General features: G+C 47.0%; 1 protein-coding gene and 1 long non-coding RNA gene across 8 annotated transcripts in view; one reads left to right on the forward strand and one right to left on the reverse strand.

Annotated features, from left to right (window-relative positions):
• LOC130708226 (uncharacterized) overlaps window positions 1-8,774 on the forward strand; it is a 30,682-nt gene extending 21,908 nt beyond the window's left edge. For 3 of the 6 annotated variants that reach the window (XR_009008332.1, XR_009008328.1, XR_009008327.1), the window contains 4 exons: window positions 2,116-2,261; window positions 6,701-6,809; window positions 7,877-8,022; window positions 8,514-8,774. This is a non-coding gene — a long non-coding RNA (uncharacterized LOC130708226). The remainder of the gene's footprint in view (window positions 1-2,115; window positions 2,262-6,700; window positions 6,810-7,876; window positions 8,023-8,513) is intronic. The other 3 variants (XR_009008329.1, XR_009008330.1, XR_009008331.1) reach the window with 2 other exon arrangements.
• The window catches only part of LOC130708224 (NUT family member 2G-like), a 59,326-nt gene extending 34,621 nt beyond the window's left edge, over window positions 1-24,705 (reverse strand). Inside the window, exons 1-2 of one of the 2 annotated variants that reach the window (XM_057546496.1) lie at window positions 24,583-24,705; window positions 22,589-23,101 (exon numbers count right to left, since the gene is read on the reverse strand). In XM_057546496.1, coding sequence (XP_057402479.1) covers window positions 22,589-23,085 — 497 coding nt within the window. In that variant the 5' untranslated portion in view covers window positions 23,086-23,101; window positions 24,583-24,705. Of the gene's footprint in view, window positions 1-22,588; window positions 23,102-24,582 lie in introns of those variants that run through there. The other variant, XM_057546498.1, reaches the window with a different exon arrangement.
• Window positions 24,706-25,828: the final 1,123 nt, after the last annotated feature.

The raw sequence follows: 25,828 nt of genomic DNA on the forward strand, positions 1-25,828 counted from the left end.
TTTCATAATACACATACTAACAGGTGTGAGGTGATATCTCATTGTGGTTTTGATTTGCATTTCCCTGATGACTGGTGATGTGAATCACCTTTTCATATACCTGTTCCCCAAATGTTTGTCATCTTTGGAAAAATGTCTTTTTAGGTCATTTGCCAACTTATAAATTGTGTTATATGGCGTTTTTGCTACTGAGTTGTATGAGCTCCTTGTATACTTTGGATATTAACTTCTTTTTAGACACGTGATTTGCAAATATTTTCTCACACTCCATAGGGATGGGGAGGATCTAAGTTGCTTGTCTGAGGTCACACCACCGGAAGGGAAGACTCTAAGAGTCCCAAGTTTCTCTTCCTCGCCCCTCTTGCTTCCTGCCCCTGGAATGTGGGTTCCCCCCAGACGGAGCAGTGTACCTGTCAAGCAGCATCAAATATCCAGTGCAATCAAGACAAGTTCTATGATATGAAAGCAAGTCCTCGGGGCCAAGGCCCATGGTCCTGCTAACTCCCTGGGAAAGAGGCCTCGAACATCACTCATGATATCAGAGAGAGCCAAGGACACACACAGGGAACGTTGCCCTGGGCAGTGGCCACTTCATGCTTCATGGTGTGTGACCAGTGTGAGAACGCAAGGCCGTAGGAGGGCCCCATGCTTGGCTAAATACTCTGCCACCACCATCTTGAAATTCTTGATAATTATTGAACAAGGGCCCTGTATTTTCATTTTACACCCAGCCCTGTAAATTATGTAGCTGGTCCTGCTTCTGGGAGAGTTGCTTGGTCACCTTCTCCCTACCTTCCCTGTCCCCAGTCTCAGGACTTTGTGCAGGGCCAGGGCTGCACACAGTCACTATAAAAGATGCTTTTCCGACCACCGTTTGGAACCAAAACAAAACCAACAAAAGCCCCAGATCCATGCAATTAGCCAATATCTCCTCACCAAGACAAAGCCCCTCTGCCCGGAAAGATGCTGCTACTGGCTTGAGACTCCTTTTCCCCCTGAACATCCTACCCTCCAAGGTCTTGCTGCCATGTTGATGAGACACAGGTCAAATGACCAGGGGCTTTTTTCCCCTCTGCATTTTCCTGCATAGATTTGCACCTGTTTCTGTGGCTAATGTTACTGTTGGGTTTCTGCTTTCCAATCTCTGTCCTCTCATCCCTGCTCACACACTGCACACACAATCATAAATTATATTCCAGACAGGCCAGGAATCTCTCCTCACGCACATCCCTAATAAAATGTTTATCTGATGGTTTCAAGACCCTAAGCTGCCTCCAGCCAATTTTTGCTAGCATACGTCACCCCTGGGACTAGCCAGATGTGGGCAGTCAAACGTTAGCATCAACACATCTTTTAGAAGGTCCCCAAGAGGGCTACATGCTCCAGGGCTGTTCCTGGAAAGTAGTTCACAGCCTGTGGGATGGCCAGACATTGCCCCGAGCCCCAGGAAGGGGAGGATGAGGTCAGAGAACTTGCAATGTCGTGACACTTCAATATGCCTCTCGCAAGGACAAGCTCTCCTCGAAGGAAGGTTATACATAACTGAGCGTTTCTGTCCAGGTGGTACTTATAATAACCAAAGGAATTAATGCAGATTAGTTTTCTTTGGTGTCTGGGTGTGGTAGGCATAATGATGTCCCAAAGATGTCTGCATCCTAGTCCCCGGTACCTGTGAATATGTTACATTACATGGCAAAGGGGAAATAAGGTTACAGATGGAATTAAGGTTGCTAATCAGCTGACTTCAAAAATGAGATTATCCCGAATTGTCCAAGTGGGACCAATGTAACCACAAGGGTCCTTAAAAGTGGAAGAGAATCAGAAGAGGAGGTCAGAGTGATGCTATGTGAGAAGGACTTGACCCTCTAGGTCTAAGATAGAGCCTGGCTTTGAAGACAGAACAAGGGGCCATGAGCCAAGAAATGCAGGCAGCCTCCAGAAGCTGGAAAAGGCAAGGGAACAGATTCTCCCCTAGAGCCTCCAGAAAGGAATGTCACCCTGTTGACACCTTGATTTTAACCCAGTGAGAACTGTGTCGGACTTCTAACCTATGGAACTGTAAGTTTATAAATTTGTTTTGCTGTAAGTCACTAACTTTGTGATAATTTGTTACAGCAGCAAGAGGAAAATCATGCACTACCTCCTTAGATTCTTATCACCGGGGTATGTTTAACAAGCAGAGCTTAGCTGAGGCAGGGAAAGGCTCTTGGAGGAACCATCACTGCTTCCCTCGTGATGAGAAGACCTGGCAAAATTATGAAGTAAGCAAAGTGATGAAAAACACCCTTTGTATTTTGTCCTTGGGTTGTGCCACAATCCAACGGGATCCCTCATTTGGGGGACTCCAGGTAGACCTACCCCATAAAGGCCTATTGAATCCAGAAGCTCCCAAGTTTTCCCTTCAGCCTACCAAGGCTTAATTATCCTAGCTATTAACTAAAGCATGAAAAGTGATCATATTGACTATAGATACACGACAGGATAATGGAAGAGAGTATATAAATGAACACTCATTTACTGTTTATCCTTTTGGGAAATGCTGACATGCTTAATGAGCCTCACTCCAACCCAGCAGCACTTAACCTTTCTAAAGTCACAGGCTCTGCTGAGAATCCAATGGAAGAAAAATGCCAACACACACAGAACCTATTTTGGGGGCTCATGAAACCACTGAGGCATCCAGCCTCAGCCCAGAACCCCTGCTCCAATTGCTAGGACAGCTAAGGAAGGTAATTTGAAGGCTATTTAAGGCTTGTGTCCCTAAAATCACTTCTCCTTGTTGGCTACTTCCTGCCTGTACACAAAGCTGATCGTGGGGCCAACCTACAAAACGCCAGAATTATTAACAAGTACCTCTTTCCCACTGGTTGAAGAGACCTTAGGGGTAACAGACCAGAAGCCAGTGATGGGAACAAAATGTTCAAAGAATGGAGACAAGAAGCAGTGAGAGATAACCTGGGCGGGGGTGGTGGTGGACAGATTTTGACAGGGCGACAGCATATCTTGTGGGCAGAGAGGCACAAAATCCCCATTCCCTGTTAAATAGGATCTGACTACCACCAGACTGAGGTGGATGAGCCCAGGCCAAGGGGGAGACTGACACCCACATCCCCGTCACGGCCACCTGGGTACATCCCTGGGCAATGCTATCCGATCCATCCCCACTCCAGAGCCACCCATGAGCCCGGTGCCCAAACCACTGCTGTGTAAGTCGGTGCCTCTCAAGGCAGTGTCACCTGAGGGTGCCCAGCAGGGCTCAGGCATCAGAAGGACATTCTCGCAAGGCCTGACTGCCCCTTACCAGCTCTGGATCTTGGGCAAATGAGTCCGCCCTGCATTCTGCCTCCTCAGATGCAAAATGCAGACGATACCAGGACAAGTCCACAGTCCCTCATCAAAACCCAAGGGTCAGATGTGCTTCAAGGTTCAGAATTGTTCAGATTTGATAAAGGTAATAGAGTGCCTATGCATTATGGTAATACCCATGGTGGGTCTGTCACACAACACATCAATACGAACATTCAGACTAAAAAGGATAAACAGTTTAGGTCAGATTTTGCCACCAAATGCATTCATTGGGTTAAGCTTCCCCTCTACTTAGTTAGGAAATAATTTTGTTTGCAAAGTTTTGCTGTTGTTCAGAACAGCCGTGAAGACATTAAGGCCCTGTAGGATTATTGTTGTGTGGATTAAAACAGTTACAACGCCCACCGCCTCTAGCCATCCCTGCACCTCAGGCCCACTTCGGTCCTGGCATTCTTTACACTGAGTTACAATTCTCCTGGGTCTGTCTCCTCTTCTAGATCGTGAGCATCTTGTGGGCAGGAATGATAGCTTGCTCACCTGTGTATTCCCAGCATCTGGCCCATGCTGGGCACATGTCCATAAATGTGTGCAAAACACAAGTTAATTAGTCATCTAAATCTCTCCACCTGCCTACCTCCAAGCAGGTGGAAAAGCGCACCCCAGAAGTGCTCCCTCACTTGCTCCTGAACCCGGGTACACATCAGAACATCAATCTGCCTATTCAGCATCATCACGACGGTGCGGGAACCTCTTTGGCACTTTCAAATACTTTTTTCATAAACCCAATTCATGTCCACTAGGAATGGCCCTGACCAGGGAGAGACTTGGGAGATGAGAACTTTTGCTAATCAGCAAAGCTGTATCTGAGTCCAGACTCTTGCCTCCAGCCTTTAGACTGAAGAAGGACCTGGCAGCCCCAGGGGGCCAAGGAGGCCCACCTGTCTGTTTGCTTCTCCGGGAGCTGCTCCCACACTTCGTGCAGTCTGGGCACAGCGCCAATGCGAGCTCTGCTTTCAGGACTTTGCATCTCTCTTTCTCTGTGAAGACTCCAAGCCTGCCCGGGTTTGGAAGGCTCTCTGCTGCCTCTTCACACTTATCTCTGAATGAGAGAAACCCAGCCCGGCTCCCCTGAGCAAGGCTGAATGAGCCCCGAGATCTAAACTGGCACGAGCTACAGCTTGAGAACCACTCGTGCTAAAATGGAAAAGGACTTGGAGAGCGCAGCGCCTTTTCAAGAGAACGGAGAGGAAGATTCAACAGCGGGAGGAACTGAAACAGCCACTGGGATTACTGTCCTAGGTGAGGGTGGTCACCTGTGTCACCTGGTCACCTTTGTCACGTGGCCACATTGACAGGATGCAGGTTAGAATTAAGCCCACTGCCGCCCATCGGATGCACAGTGAACATCTAGAGTGTCTCCCCAATGGTTGTCATCTCTTGGTGGGTCAGAATCATTTACAAGGGTCCTTGTATCTCAGGTAGCAGAGGAGCCTAGGTCCAGGACGCCCCTAAAGTGTGCCTTGTCCCAGGCAGAGCTGCACTGTGTCCCCGCCTGCCTGGTCTAAGAAGTATTTGCTCCTCAGCAAATGAAGACGACTGGAAAGCCCCGACCCTCAGAAATGAAAGGGGCCCGAGAGAAGGGCTCCATCGACCTCCATTTTTTAAATGGACACGTTTCCTGAACGCGGTCACGTCTATACAGCGGATTTCCTGCACCAACTCGCTGTCTGGTCCTGGGAGCGATAATAATGATGCCACCGCTACTCGTACCGGGGCTGCCTTCCCGGAGGGGAAGATCGGGCAGGGGAGGCGCTGAGGCTGCGCAGTTGGCTGCCGCACCTGAGTCCCCTCCGCAGTCCTAAGAAAGGTTTCAGGGCCCTCTTCCAAGCAGGTGGAGGTTTCTGCCTAGGGCTGTTTGTTTGAGGCTTTCTCCTGGGTTTTTTTCACCTCTTCTGAACAGCCTTCCACCCCAGGGATGATCCAAGCACCTACCCCCACCCCGCCCCGGGGAAACAAGCTCACTCCACACCACAAAGCATTCCGGGTCCGGGTCCGGGTCCGGGTCCGATCACAGGTTCTCCTTCCGCTTTAACTCTCCTCTCTCCAGTGAAACTCCCACCCCCTCGGAATCAGCCCTGTGTAAGAAGCTGTGTGCTGAGAGAGGAGCCCCTGCAGCTATTCCCATTCCCCAAATGCTGCCCCTTATCAACCCTAAGGAATCTCGGGCTAGTGGAATTGGAGGCAATGTAACAGCCTTGCACCTGTTCTGAGACGGGGCACGTGTGTGGGGATGTGACATTAAACTGCTAGGGACACAGCATCACTCCCAGGTCACCTGCCTCCGGGTCAGAGCACCTCCAACCCACAGGGTATAAGAGCTACCCGTGGCACCTGTTAAAATGCAGAGTCCGGGTTGCTCCCAGAGGTTCTCATCCTGTAGGGCCTGGGTGGAGCTCCTGTCTGGGTAGAGCCCCCTAATCTGCACGTTGCACGAGCAACTCAGATGACCCCCAATACACAGGCCGCAGACCAGCCTGAGAACTACTGCCTCGCTCATTACCCATGTCTGCTTCTCAGTTTCTACCCCTTCCCGCTTCTGAAAACTGCCCCTCACAAATGTTTTCCCGCAAAGAGCTGGGGGAAGTTGGTAGGGGAAAGGTGGCCCCCGAGGTTTTCCATGAGGACAATGTAGCCAGAAGTACCCCAACTAATACTGGATACTTAAGTATATACAGATGCAATTGTCTTGAATTTGCTTCAATCTAATCCGAAAGGGGGGGGGGGGAAGCTATAAAGGACATTGCTAGGATACCTGATGACATTCGGCTATCCACTGTGGATTAGATAATATCAAGGTTGGGACTTCCCTGGTGGTCCAGTGGTTAAGACTCTGTGCTTCCAAAGCAGCGGGGGCCAGTTCCATTCCTGGTGGGTGAATTACGATCCCATATGCTGCTCGGCATCGCAAAAATATATATATATATATAATATCAAGGTTAAATTCTTGGTTTTGAACATTATACTGTGGTTGTATTCTTATTGTTAGGAAATACATACTGAAGTATTTAGAGATAAAAGGACACAATATCTCCGACTTATTCTCAAATGGCTCAGAAAAAATAGTAGTCACACATATGTATACATATACACATAGAGAATATGATAAAGCCAATGGGATAAGATGGAAATTGTTCAGTCTGCGTAGAGTAAATGGGAGTTCCCTGTACTGTTCTTACAACTCTTCTATGTATCTGAAATTATATATCAAAGTAAAAAGTTACCAAAAAAAAAAAAATCCCCAGGTGAGGGGTGGGTGTGGGGATAGAGACTCCATTCTCTTTACTTTTATGTATGTTTGAAAATTTCTATCATTAAAACAATTCCCTGTACCAAGCCTCAGGTATGGTTTGAGTGGCACCGACCCTGGGCTGCTGGGAGCCTAGACACCGTCCACAACATCATGGGCAATGACCTGTGAGCTAGGAGTACCACCTGGATTAGCGGTAAGGTCCTCCACGTTCTGTCCTCCCAACTCCCAACACTTAGCGATACACCTTCACAATCTGACTTTTCCAATGTTATTTTTTTCTGATGATTAATATCAAATGTTTCGGGGGGAATCTTACATAAAGGCAATTATAAACTAGAGAATAAAAATCACCTTTTAGACACACATTGCCTCTATCACAAAAGAAGTTTTTATTAGGACAGGTGATTTACTTTCAACCCCAGAACTTAGATTGGGCCCTAATACCTTTCCTTACATGATTTAGGATATAAATTTAAGCCAGAATGACTGACTGATTTTTTCAAAGTTCTCATTCAGTTAAAATAGAAAAGGATAGAAGCTGAAGATTATATGAATCATATGATAACAAGAAAATGCATATGCAGAGATGATATTAAAAATATTTGAGTACACCATAGGGAACTATATTCAATATCTTATAATAACCTATAATGGAGAAGAATCAAAAAAAGAATATATATATATATATATATATATATATATATATATATATATATATATCTCCAAATTACTTTGCTGTACATGTGAAAGTAACACAATATTGTAAATCAACTATACTTCAATTTTAAAAAAATTGACAACCCACAAGGGCACCAACCAATCAAAACCAATCAGAACAAATTTATTTTTAGATTTAAGCCCTGCAGCTGAGCCAGGTATTGACCCTTCAGCTCCTGGATTGTTGGGAATTCCAGGAGCACCAGGGAAGGCACAGTTATCCAATGATTTTAACCACTGGGCGAACACTGACTGACTACCAGCTCTGTGCATGAAGAAATATTAGCTCTAATAACTATGGTTTATTCCAACCCTCCTGGGAGCTCTGCCAAGTTATGTTCATACCCAGTCTATGCTCAGAGGGTAGCTCCAGATGGAGTCAAGACCCTGGAGTAATTCAAGCAGGGCTCAAAAATGTTAATGACTCACCCACTTGTCAGGAGCTAGGGAGCCAAACACAATGGATTTGGGGGTGGGAGATGGGAGGGGGAGATATGTGGGCATTATTCACACTTGCTAATAAATACCTTCTTTTGCTTATAGAGACTCTAGGGCAAAACAAATGCTTTCAGGGACACTCCACTGACTCACAGGCTGAGAATAGAGACGATCTTCATTGTAACCATCTGCAAAAGCTTCTTATGAATGTATTTATTAGAGGAGGGAATCGACAAACTACTCCAGGAAAGGTACATTTTAGAAATTCATTTCTAATTTCATGCATACAACTTTTAAAGAAGTTAAGAGTATTTTCCACTTCTACTCATGCCAAGAGAACATTAAGTTGGATACACTACTTGGGGAAAATCACAGCTGTTCCTCTGAGTTATAAAAGGTAGGAGGGTAGAGACCAGGTCTCTGTTTTTTTACACAGTGCCTGGCTCAAGACCATAGGAAATTAACTGCCTGCTTGATAAATGTTTTTTGACGATGAGGTGGAGGATGCTTTGGGAGATGGCCTTGCTCATGCAGGTCACAGGCTGCATTTACAGTCATTGTCTCTTTAGGGAACCAAGCTAAAACCAATACAGCCAAATTGCGAGGGCATGATGGTATGCATACAACAGACAGTGGTACAGGTAGAAAACAAATTTAAACCTGAGTTCTAAACTCTATTCTTGTACCTCTTCATTTCCAAGTCCACTGGTATTTGATTTTTTTTTTTTTTTTCCATTTCAAGGGCAGGGCTTCCCTGGTAGCGCAATGGTTAGGAAGCCGCCTGCCAATGCAGGAGACACGGGTTCGAGCCCTGGTCCAGGAGGATCCCACATGCCGCAGAGCAACCAAGCCCGTGCGCCACAACTACTAAGGCTTGCGCGCCTAGAGCCCATGCTCCACAACAAGAGAAGCCACCGAAGTGAGAAGCCCATGCACCGCAATGAAGAGTAGCCCTGGCTCGCCGCAACTAGAGAAAGCCCGCATGCAGCAGCGAAAACCCAACGCAGCCAAAAATGAATAAATAAATTTATTTTTAAAAAAAAAGTACCTGCTGGGTGAGGTTAAGTGGACTTTTTTTTTTAAGTGGACTTTTAAATGCCCTTTTAAGTAAAATCTGAGGCAAGAGAATAGAAATCTGACCGTGACGTTATCACTGACGTTCTGTGTCGCCTGAACGATGAAGACAATGACCAGCCAAGAAAACCATTCATCAGCCTGAGGAAAGTGTGTCACCATGGAAAACCTTGGTAAAGAACACATTCTAAGTCACTCACTGTCCATCTTTTTCTTTTTAAATCCATTCTCCCACAAGGCATTTAACACTTCCCTGTGCCCAGAGCAACCTTCCCCAGCCCCGTCTCACCCCATAAAAACCCAGAGGAGCGATAGAGAATTCTGCAAGCTCCCCACTGAGGTCAGGGTACTCCCAGGTGGACACAGGTGCAGAGGGGCATGCAGGTTCCTGGGGCACTGAGAAAGGCTTCTCTCTCCCCAGTCCTTTCCCCAAAATCACATGGAAAGTTCTCTTACAGGGGCAAAAACATCTTCAAAGTTAAGAAACAACATGAAAACTTTCCTTAGAAAGAAAGGCCACACAAAGATTAAACTCATTCACTCGTCTCCTCCTGCATCCATTCCCCCAGCACAGTGTGTGTTGAGCAGAGGCCGTTGCCAGGCTCTGGGGAGGCAGATGTGCTACGGGAGAGCGCAGAGCCTCACGGAAAAGGCAGACATTTACACCTCGCTGAAATGACAGCAGGACTGGAGACAAGCGGAGCGGGTAGGGAGTAGAGGGGAAGAGCGTGCTAAAATATGAAATCAGAGCCTTTCCAGGGAATGGAGGGGACACCAAAGAGGGAAGGTCATGAGAGGGAGTAAAGGCAGGCCCGGGAGCAGAGGTGTGGGCTGTCCCAGCAGCCATGCCCTCTGCTCCCTTCCCCCAGAGCCTGGGTTGTGTTTGGCTCTTAACCCCCGCCTCATGTGGCATGTGGCTCAGTGGCTAACACTGATTAGCCTGAATCCCTTGCCAGTGATGGTTTAACAAGGGACTTGGGACACAATCCTGCAAGTGAGACTTGAGGAGACATCAGCTGTGAGATGACCAGGAGAGAGTTTCTCTCTGATGAGACTTCAGGAAGGGGCAGCCTCTCTCTTCTTCTGTAGGACACTGTTGTAACTCCTGGAACTCTGGCAGCCATCTTGTAACCACAAGGAAAACTAAATTCCACAAGGCCACCATGGCAGAAGTGAAACCTGCACTTTGATGTTATTACTGAGTCATCCCACAAGTGCCCTACCTTAGGATTACCTACCAGTGAAATTAGAAATTGTCCTTATCTTTTAAGCCATCCTAAGTTGAGTTTTGTGCTACTTGCAGCCAAAAGCATCCTTTGTGGAAGGTGGCCCTTTCCTGAGGCCCCCTCGCCTTTACCCGTTCATCTGGTAAATGAACTGTTAACTGTTTTACCAGTTAAACAGACATGCTGAATTCCCAAGGGCCATGCACAGAGACTTCCTGTTATTTTTCTCCAGCTCTACTCATGAAAATAAAATTAATTTTCTAGCCCATGAATTAAACATCACTGCTGCCGGCTGAAAGATTTTAGCAACAGCCTTTTGTTGGCAAGAGAAGCAGGATCCCGACATCTTCTAAAATAAGCTACAAGGAGGCAGGAGGGGAGGAGGGGAGGCAAACGGGAGGAGGCCATTAAACGGAAAAAGAAAGAGTTGCCAAATCCCACCCATGTGCAGCTTCTCTGACCCGTCGGCCTGTGGCCTGACTTGAGGGAGTGATTCTCTAAGTTCACTGCAGATGGGTCACCTGGAGACCTTATCAGTGCAGGTAGTGATTCAATAGGTCCAGGGTGGGGTCTGAGAGTCTTTCTTCTTAACGAGCTCCCAGGTGATGTTGCTGGACCACAGCCTGCAGGGACCCACAGAACCCTCCGTAATAAGCTGCAGAAATGGGAAGCAGGACGTTGAGAAGGAGGGTAGTGAGAACCAGCTGTTTAAGCTCAGGTTCAAGGGAGGAAGTGAGGTGAGAACTCCCCTACACACCTGTACCTTTGAGAAACAGAGGAAAGAGGAACACAGGAGAAGGAGAGAGCCCTGGGTCTGGTATGCCTGTGCTATTATACCCTTGGGGCATTTTAGTAATTTAGTCCTGAGACAATACCCCTGAATCTGTGAGATCAAAGGCCCAGCTGAGACATTATTTCTAGCTCTCCCTCAGCTCTGGCCAGCCTGACAGAGGTGCCCGGCCCCACTGCACACCTGCTCCAAGGCGTCTGCCTCAGGGTCCTTCCCGAAAATCTTCAGACTCACTCATCCCGCTGCCATGTGTCTGGTCTAGAAGTTATACACCAAGAGAGGCTGGTGTGTGTGATGGGTGAGAGGAGGTGAGAGGCAGGTAGAGGCTGAAGGGCAGCCCCTCCGAAAGCCTGATCTCCTCCCAGTCTTCCTGGTCCTGTTGGATCTTCCTGCCCTGGATCTGGGCCCTGATCACCTTCAGCCTCGCTGAACCACCAGGTCCTTGACTGGCTCTCCCCTCTCCCCTCGGGAGCTCTGTAGCCTGTGGCTACAGTGCCATCTCACCCAAACCCCTTGGCCAGCCAGCCTCGGGCCTCCTGGAGGCTCAGTCCAGCCACCTCCTCCCCCGGGAAGCCTCCCCAACTCCCCCAGGCTGGCACCTGCAGCTAATGCTGCCTTGGCGGTTCTCACTGGTGCACCCGTCTGTCTCGCCAACTGGCCTTAAGTGCCGTGAAGTCAGGGATGGTGTCGGTGCCTGGCAAGTAATGGGTGAGTAATAAGCATAACTGAATATGGATAAGGGAATTAAGTAATGGTTCTCAGCCCCGCTGTGCATCAGAAACACCTTAATGTCTTTTTCAAAAAAGCCAGGACCTCACTCCTAGAGATTCCAGTGCAGTAGATCCGGGTGGGGGGGCGCCCAGGCTTCTGAATATTTTAAAAGAGCCCCAAGTGATTCTGGTATGTTTTGACAATAGTTGAAAAGGAAAAGAATGAATGAATTAGTGGACAAGTGAATATGTGACTGCACGTGCAGCTGTGAGGCGCTCTCGTGGCCGTTCATACTCAGAGTGAACAAACGGCAGACACTGATGAGGGAGGATAGCGGGTCCCTGCTGGGGTGGCCACCAACCCATTGCCAGGGAAAACAAACTCAGAAAACCAACTGCTTTACCCCTGACCAGGGCTTTCTGACAACCAGGGGGCAGCCGGCACAAGTCCCAGCCACCAAAGGGGGAGCTAAAGGAAGGGAAGGCGCGAAGGGAAGCACCGAGGGCCAAGTGCCTCACTCTCGTTCCTTTCACTCCAGCTGCCACATGCTGCTGGTTGTACCGCTCTTCTCACTGTGCAGCTGGGGACGCTGAGGCTACGGGGGGTGAGCGACCTGCCCAAGGCTATAGCTGGGGGGCTGGGCCTTGAACCCAGATCCTCTGACTCTCACGTCCACACTCTTAACCCCAGGGTGGCACTTCCACAGAAGCAGGACATGTCACAGCAGAGGGATGGCGAGACCGCACACTAGAGACTACAGAATGTCAAAATAAATGCGCATCAAGAATAATGCCGAGGATTAACCAAGATGGCAGAGTAGAAGGACGTGCTCTCACTCCCTCTTGCGAGAGCACCAGAATCACAACTGGCTGCTGGACAATCATTGACAGGAAGACCCTGGACTTCACCAAGGAGGATACCCCACGTCCAAGGACAGAGGAGAAGCCACAGTGAGACGGTAGGAGGGGCGCAATCAGAGTAAAATCAAATCCCATAACTGCTGGGTGGGTGACTCACAGACTGGAGAACACTTATACCACAGAAGTCCACCCACTGGAGTGAAGGTTTTGAGCCCCACGTCAGGCTTCCCAACCTGGGGGTCCGGCAACGGGAGGAGGAATTCCTAGAGAATCAGACTTTGAAGTCTAGTGGGAATTGATTGCAGGACTGTGACAGGACTGGGGGAAACAGAGACCCCACTCTTGGAGGGCACACACAAAGTAATGTGTGCATCGGGACCCAGGGGAAGGAGCAGTGACCCTGGGGGAGACTGAACCAGACGTACCTGCTGGTGTTGGGGGGTGTCCTGCAGAGGCAAGTGGTGGCTCTGTTTCACCGTGGGGATAAGGACACTGGCAGCAGAGGTCCTGGGAAGTTCTCCTTGGCGTGAGCCCTCCCAGAGTCTGCCATTAACCCCACCAAAGAGCACGGGTAGGCTCCAGTGTCGGGTTGCCTCAGGCAAAACAACCAACAGGGAGGGAACCCAGCCCCACCCATCAACAGTCCAGTGGATTAAGGTTTTACTGAGCTCTGACCGCCACAGCAACAGTCAGCTCTACCCACCACCAGAGCCTCCCATCAAGCCTCTTAGATAGCCTCAACCACCAGAGGGCAGACAACAGAAGCAAGAAAAACTACAATCCTGCAGCCTGTGGACCAAAAACCACAGTTACAGAAAGACAGAGAAGATGAAAAGGCAGAGGGCTGTGTACCAGATGAAGGAACAAGAAAAAACCCCAGAAAAACAACTAAATGAAGTGGAGATAGGCAACCTTCCAGAAAAAGAATTCAGAATAATGATAATGAAGATGATCCAGGATCTCGGAATAAGAATGGAGGCAAAGATTGAGAAGATGCAAGAAATGATTAACAAAGACCTAGAAGAATTAAAGAACAAACAAACAGAGATGACCAATACAATAACTGAAATGAAAACTACACTAGAAGGAATCAATAGCAGAATAACTGAGGCAGAAGAACGGATAAGTGACCTGGAAGACAGAATGGTGGAATTCACTGCTGCGGAAGAGACTAAAGAAAAAAGAATGAAAAGAAATGAAGACAGCCTAAGAGACCTCTGGGACAACATTAAACACAACAACATTCGCATTATAGGGGTCCCAGAAGGAGAAGAGAGAGAGAAAGGACCAGAGAAAATATTTGAAGAGATTATAGTCGAAAACTTCCCTAACATGGGAAAGGAAATAGCCACCCAAGTCCAGGAAGTGCAGAGAGTCCCATACAGAATAAACCCAAGGAGAAACACGCCGAGACACATAGTAATCAAAGTGGCAAAAATTAAAGACAAAGAAAAATTACTGAAAGCAGCAAGGGAAAAATGACAAATAACATACAAGGGAACTCCCATAAGGTTAACAGCTGATTTCTCAGCAGAAACTCTGCAAGCCAGAAGGGAGTGGCATGATATACTTAAAGTGATGAAAGGGAAGAACCTACAACCAAGATTACTCTACCCAGCAAGGATCTCATTTAGATTTGATGGAGAAATCAAAACCTTTACAGACAAGCAAAAGCTAAGAGAATTCAGCACCGCCAAACCAGCGCTACAACAAATGCTAAAGGAACTTCTCTAAGTAGGAAACACAAGAGAAGAAAAGGACCTACAAAAACAACCCCAAAACAATTAAGAAAATGGTCATAGGAACATACATATCGATAATTACCTTAAACGTGAATGGATTAAATGCCCCAACCAAAAGACATAGACTGGCTGAATGGATACAAAAACAAGACCCATATATATGCTGTCTACAAGAGACCCACTTCAGACCTAGGGACACATACAGACTGAAAGTGAGGGGATGGAAAAAGATATTCCATGCAAATGGAAATCAAAAGAAAGCTGGAGTAGCTATACTCATATCAGATAAAATAGACTTTAAAATAAAGAATGTTACAAGAGACAAGGAAGGACACTACATAATGATCCAGGGATCAATCCAAGAAGAAGATATAACAATTATAAATATATATGCACCCAACATAGGAGCACCTCAATACATAAGGCAACTGCTAACAGCTATAAAAGAGGAAATCGACAGTAACACAATCATAGTGGGGGACTTTAACACCTCACTTACACCAATGGACAGATCATCCAAAATGAAACTAAATAAGGAAACAGAAGCTTTAAATGACACAATAGACCAGATAGATTTAATTGATATATATAGGACATTCCATCCAAAAACGGCAGATTACACGTTCTTCTCAAGTGCGCACGGAACATTCTCCAGGATAGATCACATCTTGGGTCACAAATCAAGCCTCAGTAAATTTAAGAAAATTGAAATCATATCAAGCATCTTTTCTGACCACAACGCTATGAGATTAGAAATCAATTACAGGGAAAAAAACGTAAAAAAGACAAACACATGGAGGCTAAACAATACGTTACTAAATAACCAAGAGATCACTGAAGAAATCAAACAGGAAATAAAAAAATACCTAGAGACAAATGACAATGAAAACACGACGACCCAAAACCTATGGGATGCAGCAAAAGCGGTTCTAAGAGGGAAGTTTATAGCTATACAAGCCTACCTAAAGAAACAAGAAAAATCTCAAGTAAACAATCTAACCTTACACCTAAAGAAACTAGAGAAAGAAGAACAAACAAAACCCAAAGTTAGCAGAAGGAAAGAAATCATAAAGATCAGAGCAGAAATAAATGAAATAGAAACAAAGAAAACAATAGCAAAGATCAATAAAACTAAAAGTTGGTTCTTTGAGAAGATAAACAAAATTGATAAGCCATTAGCCAGACTCATCAAGAAAACGAGGGAGAGGACTCAAATCAATAAAATCAGAAATGAAAAAGGAGAAGTTACAACAGACACCGCAGAAATACAAAACATCCTAAGAGACTACTACAAGCAACTTTATGCCAATAAAATGGACAACCTGGAAGAAATGGACAAATTCTTAGAAAGGTATAACCTTCCAAGACTGAATCAGGAAGAAACAGAAAATATGAACAGACCAATCACAAGTAATGAAATTGAAACTGTGATTAAAAATCTTCCAACAAACGAAAGTCCAGGACCAGATGGCTTCACAGGTGAATTCTATCAAACATTTAGAGAAGAGCTAACACCCATACTTCTCAAACTCTTCCAAAAAATTGCAGAGGAAGGAACTCTCCCAAACTCATTCTATGAGGCCACCATCGCCCTGATACCAAAACCAGACAAAGACACTAAAAAAAAAGAAAATTACAGACCAATATCACTGATGAATATAGATGCAAAAATCCTCAACAAAATACTAGCAAACAGAATCCAACAACACATTAAAAGGATCATACACCACGATCAAGTGGGATTTATCCCAGGGATGCAAGGATTCTTCAATATACGCAAATCAATCAATGTGATACACCATATTAACAAATTGAAGAATAAAAACTATATGATCATCTCAATAGATGCAGAAAAAGCTTTTGACAAAATTCAACACCCATTTCTGATAAAAACTCTCCAGAAAGTGGGCATAGAGGGAACCTACCTCAACATAATAAAGGCCATATATGACAAACCCACAGCAAACATCATTCTCAATGGTGAAAAACTGAAAGCATTTCCTCTAAGATCAGGAACGAGACAAGGATGTCCACTCTCACCACTATTATTCAACATAGTTCTGGAAGTCCTAGCCACGGCAATCAGAGAAGAAAAAGAAATAAAAGGAATACAAATTGGAAAAGAAGAAGTAAAACTGTCACTGTTTGTGGATGACATGATACTATACATAGAGAATCCTAAAACTGCCACCAGAAAACTGCTAGAGCTAATTAATGAATATGGTAAAGTTGCAGGTTACAAAATTAATGCACAGAAATCTCTTGCATTCCTATACACTAATGATGAAAAATCTGAAAGAGAAATTATGGAAACACTCCCATTTACCATTGCAACAAAAAGAATAAAATACCTAGGAATAAACCTACCTAGGGAGACAAAAGACCTGTATGCAGAAAACTATAAGACACTGATGAAAGATATTAAAGATGATACCGGGCTTCCCTGGTGGCGCAGTGGTTGAGAATCTGCCTGCTAATGCAGGGGACACGGGTTCGAGCCCTGGTCTGGGAAGATCCCACATGCCACGGAGCAGCTGGGCCCGTGAGCCACAATTGCTGAGCCTGCGCGTCTGGAGCCTGTGCCCCGCGACGGGAGGGGCCGCGATAGAGAAAGGCCCGCGCACCGCGATGAAGAGCGGTCCCTGCACCGCGATGAAGAGTGGCCCCCGCTTGCCGCAACTGGAGAAAGCCCTCGCACGAACCGAAGACCCAACACAGCCAAAAATAAATAAATAAATAAATAAATAAATAAGAAAATCCTTTAAAAAAAAAAAAAAAAAAAAGATGATACCAACAGATGGAGAGATATACCATGTTCTTGGATTGGAAGAATCAACATTGTGAAAATGAGTATACTACCCAAAGCAATCTACAGATTCAATGCAATCCCTATCAAATTACCAATGGCATTTTTTACGGAGCTAGAACAAATCATCTTAAAATTTGTATGGAGACACAAAAGACCCCGAATAGCCAAAGCAGTCTTGAGGCAAAAAAATGGAGCTGGAGGAATCAGACTCCCTGACTTCAGACTATACTACAAAGCTACAGTAATCAAGACAATATGGTACTGGCACAAAAACAGAAACATAGATCAATGGAATAAGATAGAAAGCCCAGAGATTAACCCACGCACCTATGGTCAACTAATCTATGACAAAGGAGGCAAAGATATACAATGGAGAAAAGACAGTCTCTTCAATAAGTGGTGCTGGGAAAACTGGACAGCTACATGTAAAAGAATGAAATTAGAATACTCCCTAACACCATACACAAAAATAAACTCAAAATGGATTAGAGACCTAAATATAAGACTGGACACTATAAAACTCTTAGAGGAAAACATAGGAAGAACACTCTTTGACATAAATCACAGCAAGGTCTTTTTTGATCCACCTCCTAGAGTAATGGAAATAAAAACAAAAATAAACAAATGGGACCTAATGAAACTTCAAAGCTTTTGCACAGCAAAGGAAACCATAAACAAGACGAAAAGACAACCCTCAGAATGGGAGAAAATATTTGCAAATGAATCAATGGACAAAGGATTAATCTCCAAAATATATAAACAGCTCATTCAGCTCAATATCAAAGAAACAAACACCCCAATCCAAAAATGGGCAGAAGACCTAAATAGACATTTCTCCAAAGAAGACATACAGACGGCCACGAAGCACATGAAAAGATGCTCAACATCACTAATTATTAGAGAAATGCAAATCAAAACTACAATGAGGTATCACCTCACTCCTGTTAGAATGGGCATCATCAGAAAATCTACAAACAACAAATGCTGGAGAGGGTGTGGAGAAAAGGGAACCCTCTTGCACTGTTGGTGGGAATGTAAATTGATACAGCCACTATGGAGAACAATATGGAGGTTCCTTAAAAAACTAAAAATAGAATTACCATATGACCCAGCAATCCCACTACTGGGCATATACCCAGAGAAAACCGTAATTCAAAAAGACACATGCACCCGAATGTTCATTGCAGCACTATTTACAATAGCCAGGTCATGGAAGCAACCTAAATGCCCATCAACAGACGAATGGATAAAGAAGTTGTGGTACATATATACAATGGAATATTACTCAGCCATAAAAAGGAACGAAATTGAGTCATTTGTTGAGACGTGGATGGATCTAGAGACTGTCATACAGAGTGAAGTAAGTCAGAAAGAGAAAAACAAATATCGTATATTAATGCATGTATGTGGAACCTAGAAAAATGGTACAGATGAGCCAGTTTGCAGGGCAGAAGTTGAGACACAGATGTAGAGAATGGACATATGGACACCAAGGGGGGAAAACTGCGGTGAGGTGGGGATGGTGGTGTGCTGAATTGGGCGATTGGGATTGACATGTATACACTGATGTGTATAAAACTGATGCCTAATAAGAACCTGCAGTATAAAAAAACAAACAAAACAACTAATACTAAACTTTCATTGGGTTATTTGTATGGAAATATGTTAATATAAATGTTTCAGACATTACATGAAATTTCTAAAAATTTTATATTTGTATTTGTATGGAAATATGTATGGAAATATGTTAATATAAATGTTTCAGACATTACATGAAATTTCTAAAAATCTTATATTTGTATTTGTATGGAAATATGTATGGAAATATGTTAATATAAATGTTTCAGACATTACAGGAAACTTCTAAAAATCTTATATGTTCTGGTATAATGTTATAAGTAATAATCCTAGTTATTACTTTAAAATGTATATCTCAGAAATAACTAATTTTCTTGTCAACTGCATTATTATGAACTTTCATCAAATCTTTAACCATGGTCATTTTTAAGTCTTTTGTCATTTACAGACAGTTCTGGGTGTACTCTGATGATTTTGCAAATATGTTCCTATAAAAGGGTTTCATCTTCAAGAAATTCATGGAAAAAACTCTGACAAGTACAGGTTTCTGGTAACTGACTGTACTGCTGAACTGAATGAATAAGCATTTTCAGAACTCTAATGAAAAACTGATGAACTCATAAAAGTGCTAACAAAATATCAAGGTGAAAAAAAAAATTAATTACATGGGACTGAGTGAACTGATGAGGATGAGTATAATTTTTGTGACTTTCTGTCTGAATTAAAAAAAAAAAAATCCCACAAGGACTCAGAGGCAAAGAATATACAAATCAATTTTCACTGCAAAGTAAAGGAGCTGTTACAGTGGAGGATTACTGGACTGAATGTCAATATTATGACATAGTATGAGTGTGTTTCATGTTTGGTAATTGCAATCATTGTTGCTTTTGTTGTGGTCATCCATGTACAATGCTTGGTGTCAGTCTATTTATCTCTTGTAAAAATAAAATACAGTGTGTGTGTGTGTGGAAAAAAAAAAAAAAAAAGAATAATGCCAACCAAAGACGATGTTGCCTTTTATAAAAATTCAGAGAAACCACCATGACGGTGTCACCCTTTTGTAAATCTCTCAGTGACTTTTCCAAGCAATTATTATGATGTTATACAATACACAAATCAGGACAAGATGAGAACTAAATGTTACACGAGGTCAGGATAATCTATTTGGATTTAAAGGCTATGCCTTATATTTGAGCCACGAGAACTCCAAGTCCCAGACAAACAGACACGGAAGCCCTGCGGGTTCCCTGACGCCTGGCCCACGGTGGGGTTGGTAGGAACAGAGGGCACTGCATGTCTATCCTCTGGCACCAGTTTGACATTTGCCCTGATTCTTAAAACAACTTTCAGCTCAGTATTACCATCCCTATTTCAGAGACCAGGAAACCGAGGCTCACACACCAGAAAGGGGCCTGCCAGAAGTTGAACTAAGTGGCAATGCTGGGATTCCCGCTCTGGTTTCCACTCTGCAGAGCAACTTCACATTTCAGGATGACAGTGCAGTTGGCAGTGACCTTGACCAGTGTTAGAAAAAAACCGAGTTAATAATGTTAACCTCAACCTATATTTATACTTGTTGGGACTATTAAGCCAGCAAAAGCACACCATTCTCTCGGGTTTCGCTGCATTCCACCCAGCCTGGGGTAGGGCTCTTAGTGCTTGCCTGGTTATTAAAAACGCAAGAGTTGCAACAATGGGCTGGGAATTACAAGATTTAAAAGGAAGATTCATTTATGTTTTTCAGTTTTTTAGTAGTTTGAGCATTAAAGATTTAAAGAAAAAAAGATAATTCAAGGAGACAAAAACGGGGAAAAAAGTCAAAACTGACACCCTAAGACATTTAGGAGAAATGATTTGGCCCTGTTTTTACAGCAATTTAACTGGCTCTGCTCAAAAAGCCCCAAAGAAAACACTAAAGACCAGGTGAGTTATCAGCTGAACAAAAAGATTCTTCTTTACAAAATAATGGCCTTCTGGAGGAAAATAGGAGGAAGAGAGGATGAAAGAGAAGGGAATGGGGGAGGGAGGAGGGACAGGGGGATCTGTGTTCATTTCTCTTTGGAGACTTTGAGAAAGGACCCTTGTTTCCCAAGCCAAAGCAATCTTTTCTATGCAAGAGAGGCAACGAAGCCATGTTGTGTGCCAGCTTTGTAGAATTGATTGTGCTGCAAGAGGGCCTTTTTTCCTTCTACTAAAGAAAAAAAACCAGCATCAGGACCAATAATAATAAGAGCAGCTAACAATTACTGGACATCAGCCAAGGTCCAGGCACTGTGCTAAGTAGTTTACACCTATTATCGAATTTAATTCTCACAGCCTCATGAGCAAGAAGTAGTGATATACCCATTTTACAGGTGAGAAAGCTGAGGTCTGGAGATGTTCATTTGCCCAAGGCCATGCAGCTGGTAAGTAAGTAGGAGAGCAGGGATTCACATTCTCAGTTGTTTCTCTTCTGAGCTGTGCTCACCCTAGCAAACCCGGAGGTAAAACAGAAGTCCATGGCCACGCATTCTTGGAGCGCCTCAACAATGTTAGGGATTTGGTGGAAAAAGAAGCCCAACAAACACATCAGGACCATCGAAGGTGTGGATTCAGGTTACCCAAGGCCTGACAGAAGACAGCTCATCTTTGGGCAACTCTCCGAATTGGACAGAATTTGACTGATGGACCAGTACCTTCCAAACCCCAGCCTCTCCTGACCCTCCCTCCTGCTAGACCGCCTCGTCAATTCCTGCCACCGCTCACATTCCTCGCCATAGGCTGGGTGCCAGCAACCTGAAGGGCACCAGAGAATCCTGTCTCTACCTTAGCAATGGTCACATTTGCCCTGGGGCAAGACGGAAGGGAGCAAGGCATGTTACTGTTTTGCATGCCTGATACTGTCACTGAAATTGTCATGGTGTCACCAAGGCATATTTAGGGGACTCGGATGACATTTCAAGGGAAACCAGAAAAGTCCCTCATGTTTTTGGAAACCAGGGGCCAGAACGCCTGGAGACAGGGCAAAGCTGCTGGGAAGAGGCGCCAGGACTCTGACCTCGACACCACAGCTGCAGCTCCTCACTCCCCTATTCCACTCGTCTTGGGATTCAGGGCATGAACAAACTGCCCCTTTGGCCAAAATCCCTCAAAGCAGGCACTTTTGTGAGCTCAAGGCTTCAGGTGAAGATTTTTCCTCCAGCTGGAGGTCGTGTTCTGTGCTCAAAAGTCATAAACTCATCCCTCAGGACCTGCGGGCACCAAGAGCATTCCATCCTGACAGCCTGCCCACTCAGAAAACTGCAAAGGATAAGAAGAGAAAACAACTTGCTCTGGGCCCAAGGAGAGTCATAAAAAGGTGGGGAGTGAGGCAGTGGAGGAGGTCTGGACTGAACAACTTGATGGGATCTTTCATGGATGATATTTTACTGCCACGCAAATTACTCGTCGCACAACTGAACACCTAAAACATCCTCTGCTGGGTGCTCTGCATGGATGCCTCCTGTTTCCAGGGCAACCATACCTGGGGTGGAGGGTGGCAAGCAATAATAGATGGGCTAGTTAAGCCTACTGCCTTGACAACTCAGGTCCCTGAAGTGGACGAACAGCCCACTGGTGCGTGAACTCAGTCCTAACACTAGACAGAGCCAGTGGGAGAGATGATGAAACGGGCATCCAGTGGGGAGAAATTTGAAGCTCACAGCACCAGGGCTTTCAATGAAAATAACCCTGATCAACAGTCTCCCTATAGATTCTAGCCAACAGCACACTGATCTTAGCTGTCTCTCTCCCTCACTTCTTCTCTCACAAGCTATCCATCAGATAACATTCACTTACTTGGAATGTTTCTAAGTCACAAGTTTGAATCTGAAACTACAATATCCACCACTGTCGGCTCTTTTTCTGTTTGTTTGGGTTTTTTTGGTGGGGGGGGGAGCAATGAAACCCAGGTAGGGAGTGAATCAAGATTCAGGGAATGGAACTGATGAAAAGTAGCTAAGGCAATAGACTATGCAGGAAGGCACAAGGATGGGCTTGGCAACATCACCCACAAAGGGGAACCCAGAGTCCTGCAGTGTGTTGACTTCTCCGGGGAAGCTGGAGGAGTTTGAGGCCGAGGACGGTGTCTTCTGGCCGAGGTCTTTCAGAAGAAAGATTCTGTCTCCACCACGGTGAGTGGCCTGGAAAGGGCAGAGGTGACTGGCAAACCTGGAGAGGGGGCCTTGTCCTTGTGGCTCCTGGTGGGATGCCAGAACCAGCGGGTGGGTGGCTGTAAGCGATGGAGCCTGTGGGTCTGTGGAGCTCCAGGCATGTAAGACAATATTTTAAGTGCTCACTTCTCCCTGAGCTCTCTGACACTGCTGCTATTAAAGCTAAGCCCCAATCCCCTGGAGGCAGGTGAGCTCTGCAGTCCAAAGGCACAGTCCTGCCCCTGCAGGGAGAAGGAGTGGGGTGGAGAGGGAGCAGCTCCCTGGAGGATCCAGGGCAATAAGGGTTTTGGTTGGCAGGTGGGGGGAGTGTGTCCATGAAGCAATGACTGAGCATCTCACGATCTAGTCATCTGGAAGTAAAGGAAGAAGGAAGACAGGGAGAATGAAACCAACACATAACAGTAAAGAAGATGGTGGAAAGGACACTGAATTGAGGAGGTGTACTGAGCAGGGGAGGGCTGAGCAGGGAGGTTACCCAAAGCTTAGGCGGCTCTGGGAGGCTTCACAGATCCCCACAGACGCCCCGCCCCTCTCATCATTCCTCAGCTCTGCTCAGCCACACTCCCCTAAGAGGCCCCCATCTTCTGGAAGAGTTTGCTTCCGAGAGCAGGGACTGCAGAGTTTCAGGGGAAGGCTTGGAAACGAGTGGCCCCATTATGAACCCAGGCGTTTGGAGCTGGCACTATGCTAAATAAGACGCCTTGCAGAAAGAGGTTTTCTTATTTTCTTCCTTCCTCTTCCCCTCTGGGAATAAAAGTACGTTGTGTTTCGCCTGCCCCCGTTCCTTGGCGATCTCGGAGAGGAGAGCTGAAAGGGCTTCTTGGATCATCTCGTCCAATTCTCAGCCCAGGATATCAAGGCCAGCGCCTTTTGTCCCGGCTAACGTGGCCACTGCAGGGACTGAGGCCAAAACCAGTTGCTGGGGCAGGGGGTGTTGGAAGTGGTTCTGAGGTCAGCCACTAGAGTCACGTAGGGCAGGCACTCGGCCCCCGGGCCCCGGGAGGTGGGGGGCATTGAGGGGGGGGGCTCCTGGGCTCCCTCCCATGCCGGCAGGGTTGCGGGTCCTAGGAAAGAGGGTGGCGAGAGGGAGAGCTACAGGTGCGGTGACAGACAGGCACTGGTCAGAAGGGATAGGTCCCGGAAGGGGATCTGCTCGGTCACGGTCTAAGCTTTTCGCAGGGGGCAGAGCGCTCTCACCGCGGGGTTGGTGTGCTCGCCGAGAAACTTCTGGGACCGTAGAAGTGCAACTGGGCACAAGAGATCACGGAGGGGGCAGGGATGGGGGCCTTGCAGGGGCAGGAAGGGAACTGGTGTCTTCCATCTCCTGCGCGAACATCAAGACTGATCCGGTGCCGGGTCTCTCCACCCCCGCTGCAACTCCCTTTCTTGTCCTTAACTCGGCCCCAAGGTCCGTGGCCCACAGAGGAGACTGAGAAGCCGAAGGGCGGCAGAAAGGAGCGCCCCTGGGACCCGCCTGGGCGACACAATCATCCCATCGGTCTCCCCGCCCTGGAACCCAGGTTCAGCCGGTGCGCCTCTGCGCACAGCGGTGGCGCCGAAGGGCCCCGAGTCCGTCCAGGCGCCGCCAAAGGCGCCTACTCAAGCAGACAGCGGGGGAGGCAGAAGTTGAAAATACCAGCACAGAAATACCTGCCTGTCCCAAAGGCCGGACGACTGCAGGCCGGGGGGGCCGGGGTGCGTGGTGGGGAGGCGAGAGGAGAGCGGAGGGGGGGCTTCGCACCGCCCGAAGCCAGCGGCGACCCGCGCCCCCGCGCGCCCCGGCGCCGCCTCGCCTCGGTGCCCGGGGCGCAGGGGGGCCGGCGGGACTTACCCCAGAGCAGAGTGAGCGGCTGGGCTTTGGGGATGAGCGCCAGGGAGTACACGGCCCCCAAGTGGAGCAGGCTCATCAGGAAGACGTTCCTCCAGGCGATGTCCTGCCGCCGGCCGCCGCCGCCGCCCTCCGAGCCCTCGACCCCGAAGCCCACACGGATTTCCTCCTTGGCGGTGCGGAAGGGGACCTTCCCCTCGTCGGTGGCCGAGCCTGGCATGGCTGGGGAGAGGCGGGCGCTCGTGGCAGCGGCAGCAAGCAGGCGAGCAGCCGGCGCGGAGCTCTCTGGTGGGGCGACGGCTTCTGCCTTTTAGGCGGGGATTTCCGCACCTCCCGTCCCCGCCTTCCCGGGGCTTCTCTGCTTCCTTCTCTCTTCTTCTGGCGTTCAGCGCGGCTGAAGAATGCAAATCTTGGCGCCCGGCATCTCTTGCTAGCGAGTCGCCCCTACCGCTGCCGGGGCTGAACTCTGCGGCGAGGAACCGGAGGCGAGCGTCAGGGGCTGGGGGGGGACGCAGGGGGGTGGGCGGAGGGGGTGTGGAAAAAGCCGAGAAAGCGGCGGGGGAGGGAGCGCTCCGAGGGAGGGAGCTGGGAAGAAAGACCCGCATAGCTACAGCCAATCAGCATCGCCTGTGGGGCTCTTAAAGAGAAAGGCGCCCCCGGCGCCTCCGCTGCCCGGGCTCCCCGGGGCCGGACGGGGCAGCCTGCTCGGCAGGCAGCGGGCAGCCTCCGCCCGCGGGTGGGTGAGCGGTGGTTCCCGGGTCAGGGAGCCTGCAGAGGGGCTCACAGCACTTCTGCAGCTGTTGTTGTGTGTTTCTCCGGTTCCCAGAAATACCCTTCCCTTTTGAAAAGACTTCTTTTTGCTTTGAAGCTACGGGCTGGAGGACTTACAATACTTGCCCCAGGTGGGAACACAAGTTAAGGCCAGATCTGAGTTGAGAATCACAAGTCCCTGTGTCTCCCGGTTCCTATGGCTCCTTGGGCCTGGGGCGGGGGGTGGGGGGCGGGCGGGGGTTGCAGGCAGCCGCTCAAATCTTTTTTTTGTTTTTTTTTAGAAAACACCTTTATTGGAGTATAGTTGCTTTACAATGTGGTGTGTCAGTTGCTGCTGTATAACAAAGTGAATCAGCTATATGTATACATATATCCCCATATCCCCTCCCTCTTGCGTCTCCCTCCCACCCTCCCTATCCCACCCCTCTAGGTGGTCACAAAGCCCCGAGCCGCTCAACTCCTTATTGGACAGCTTGCA

Source organism: Balaenoptera acutorostrata, chromosome 5, assembly GCF_949987535.1.
Source record: "Balaenoptera acutorostrata chromosome 5, mBalAcu1.1, whole genome shotgun sequence".
NCBI lineage: Eukaryota > Metazoa > Chordata > Mammalia > Artiodactyla > Balaenopteridae > Balaenoptera > Balaenoptera acutorostrata.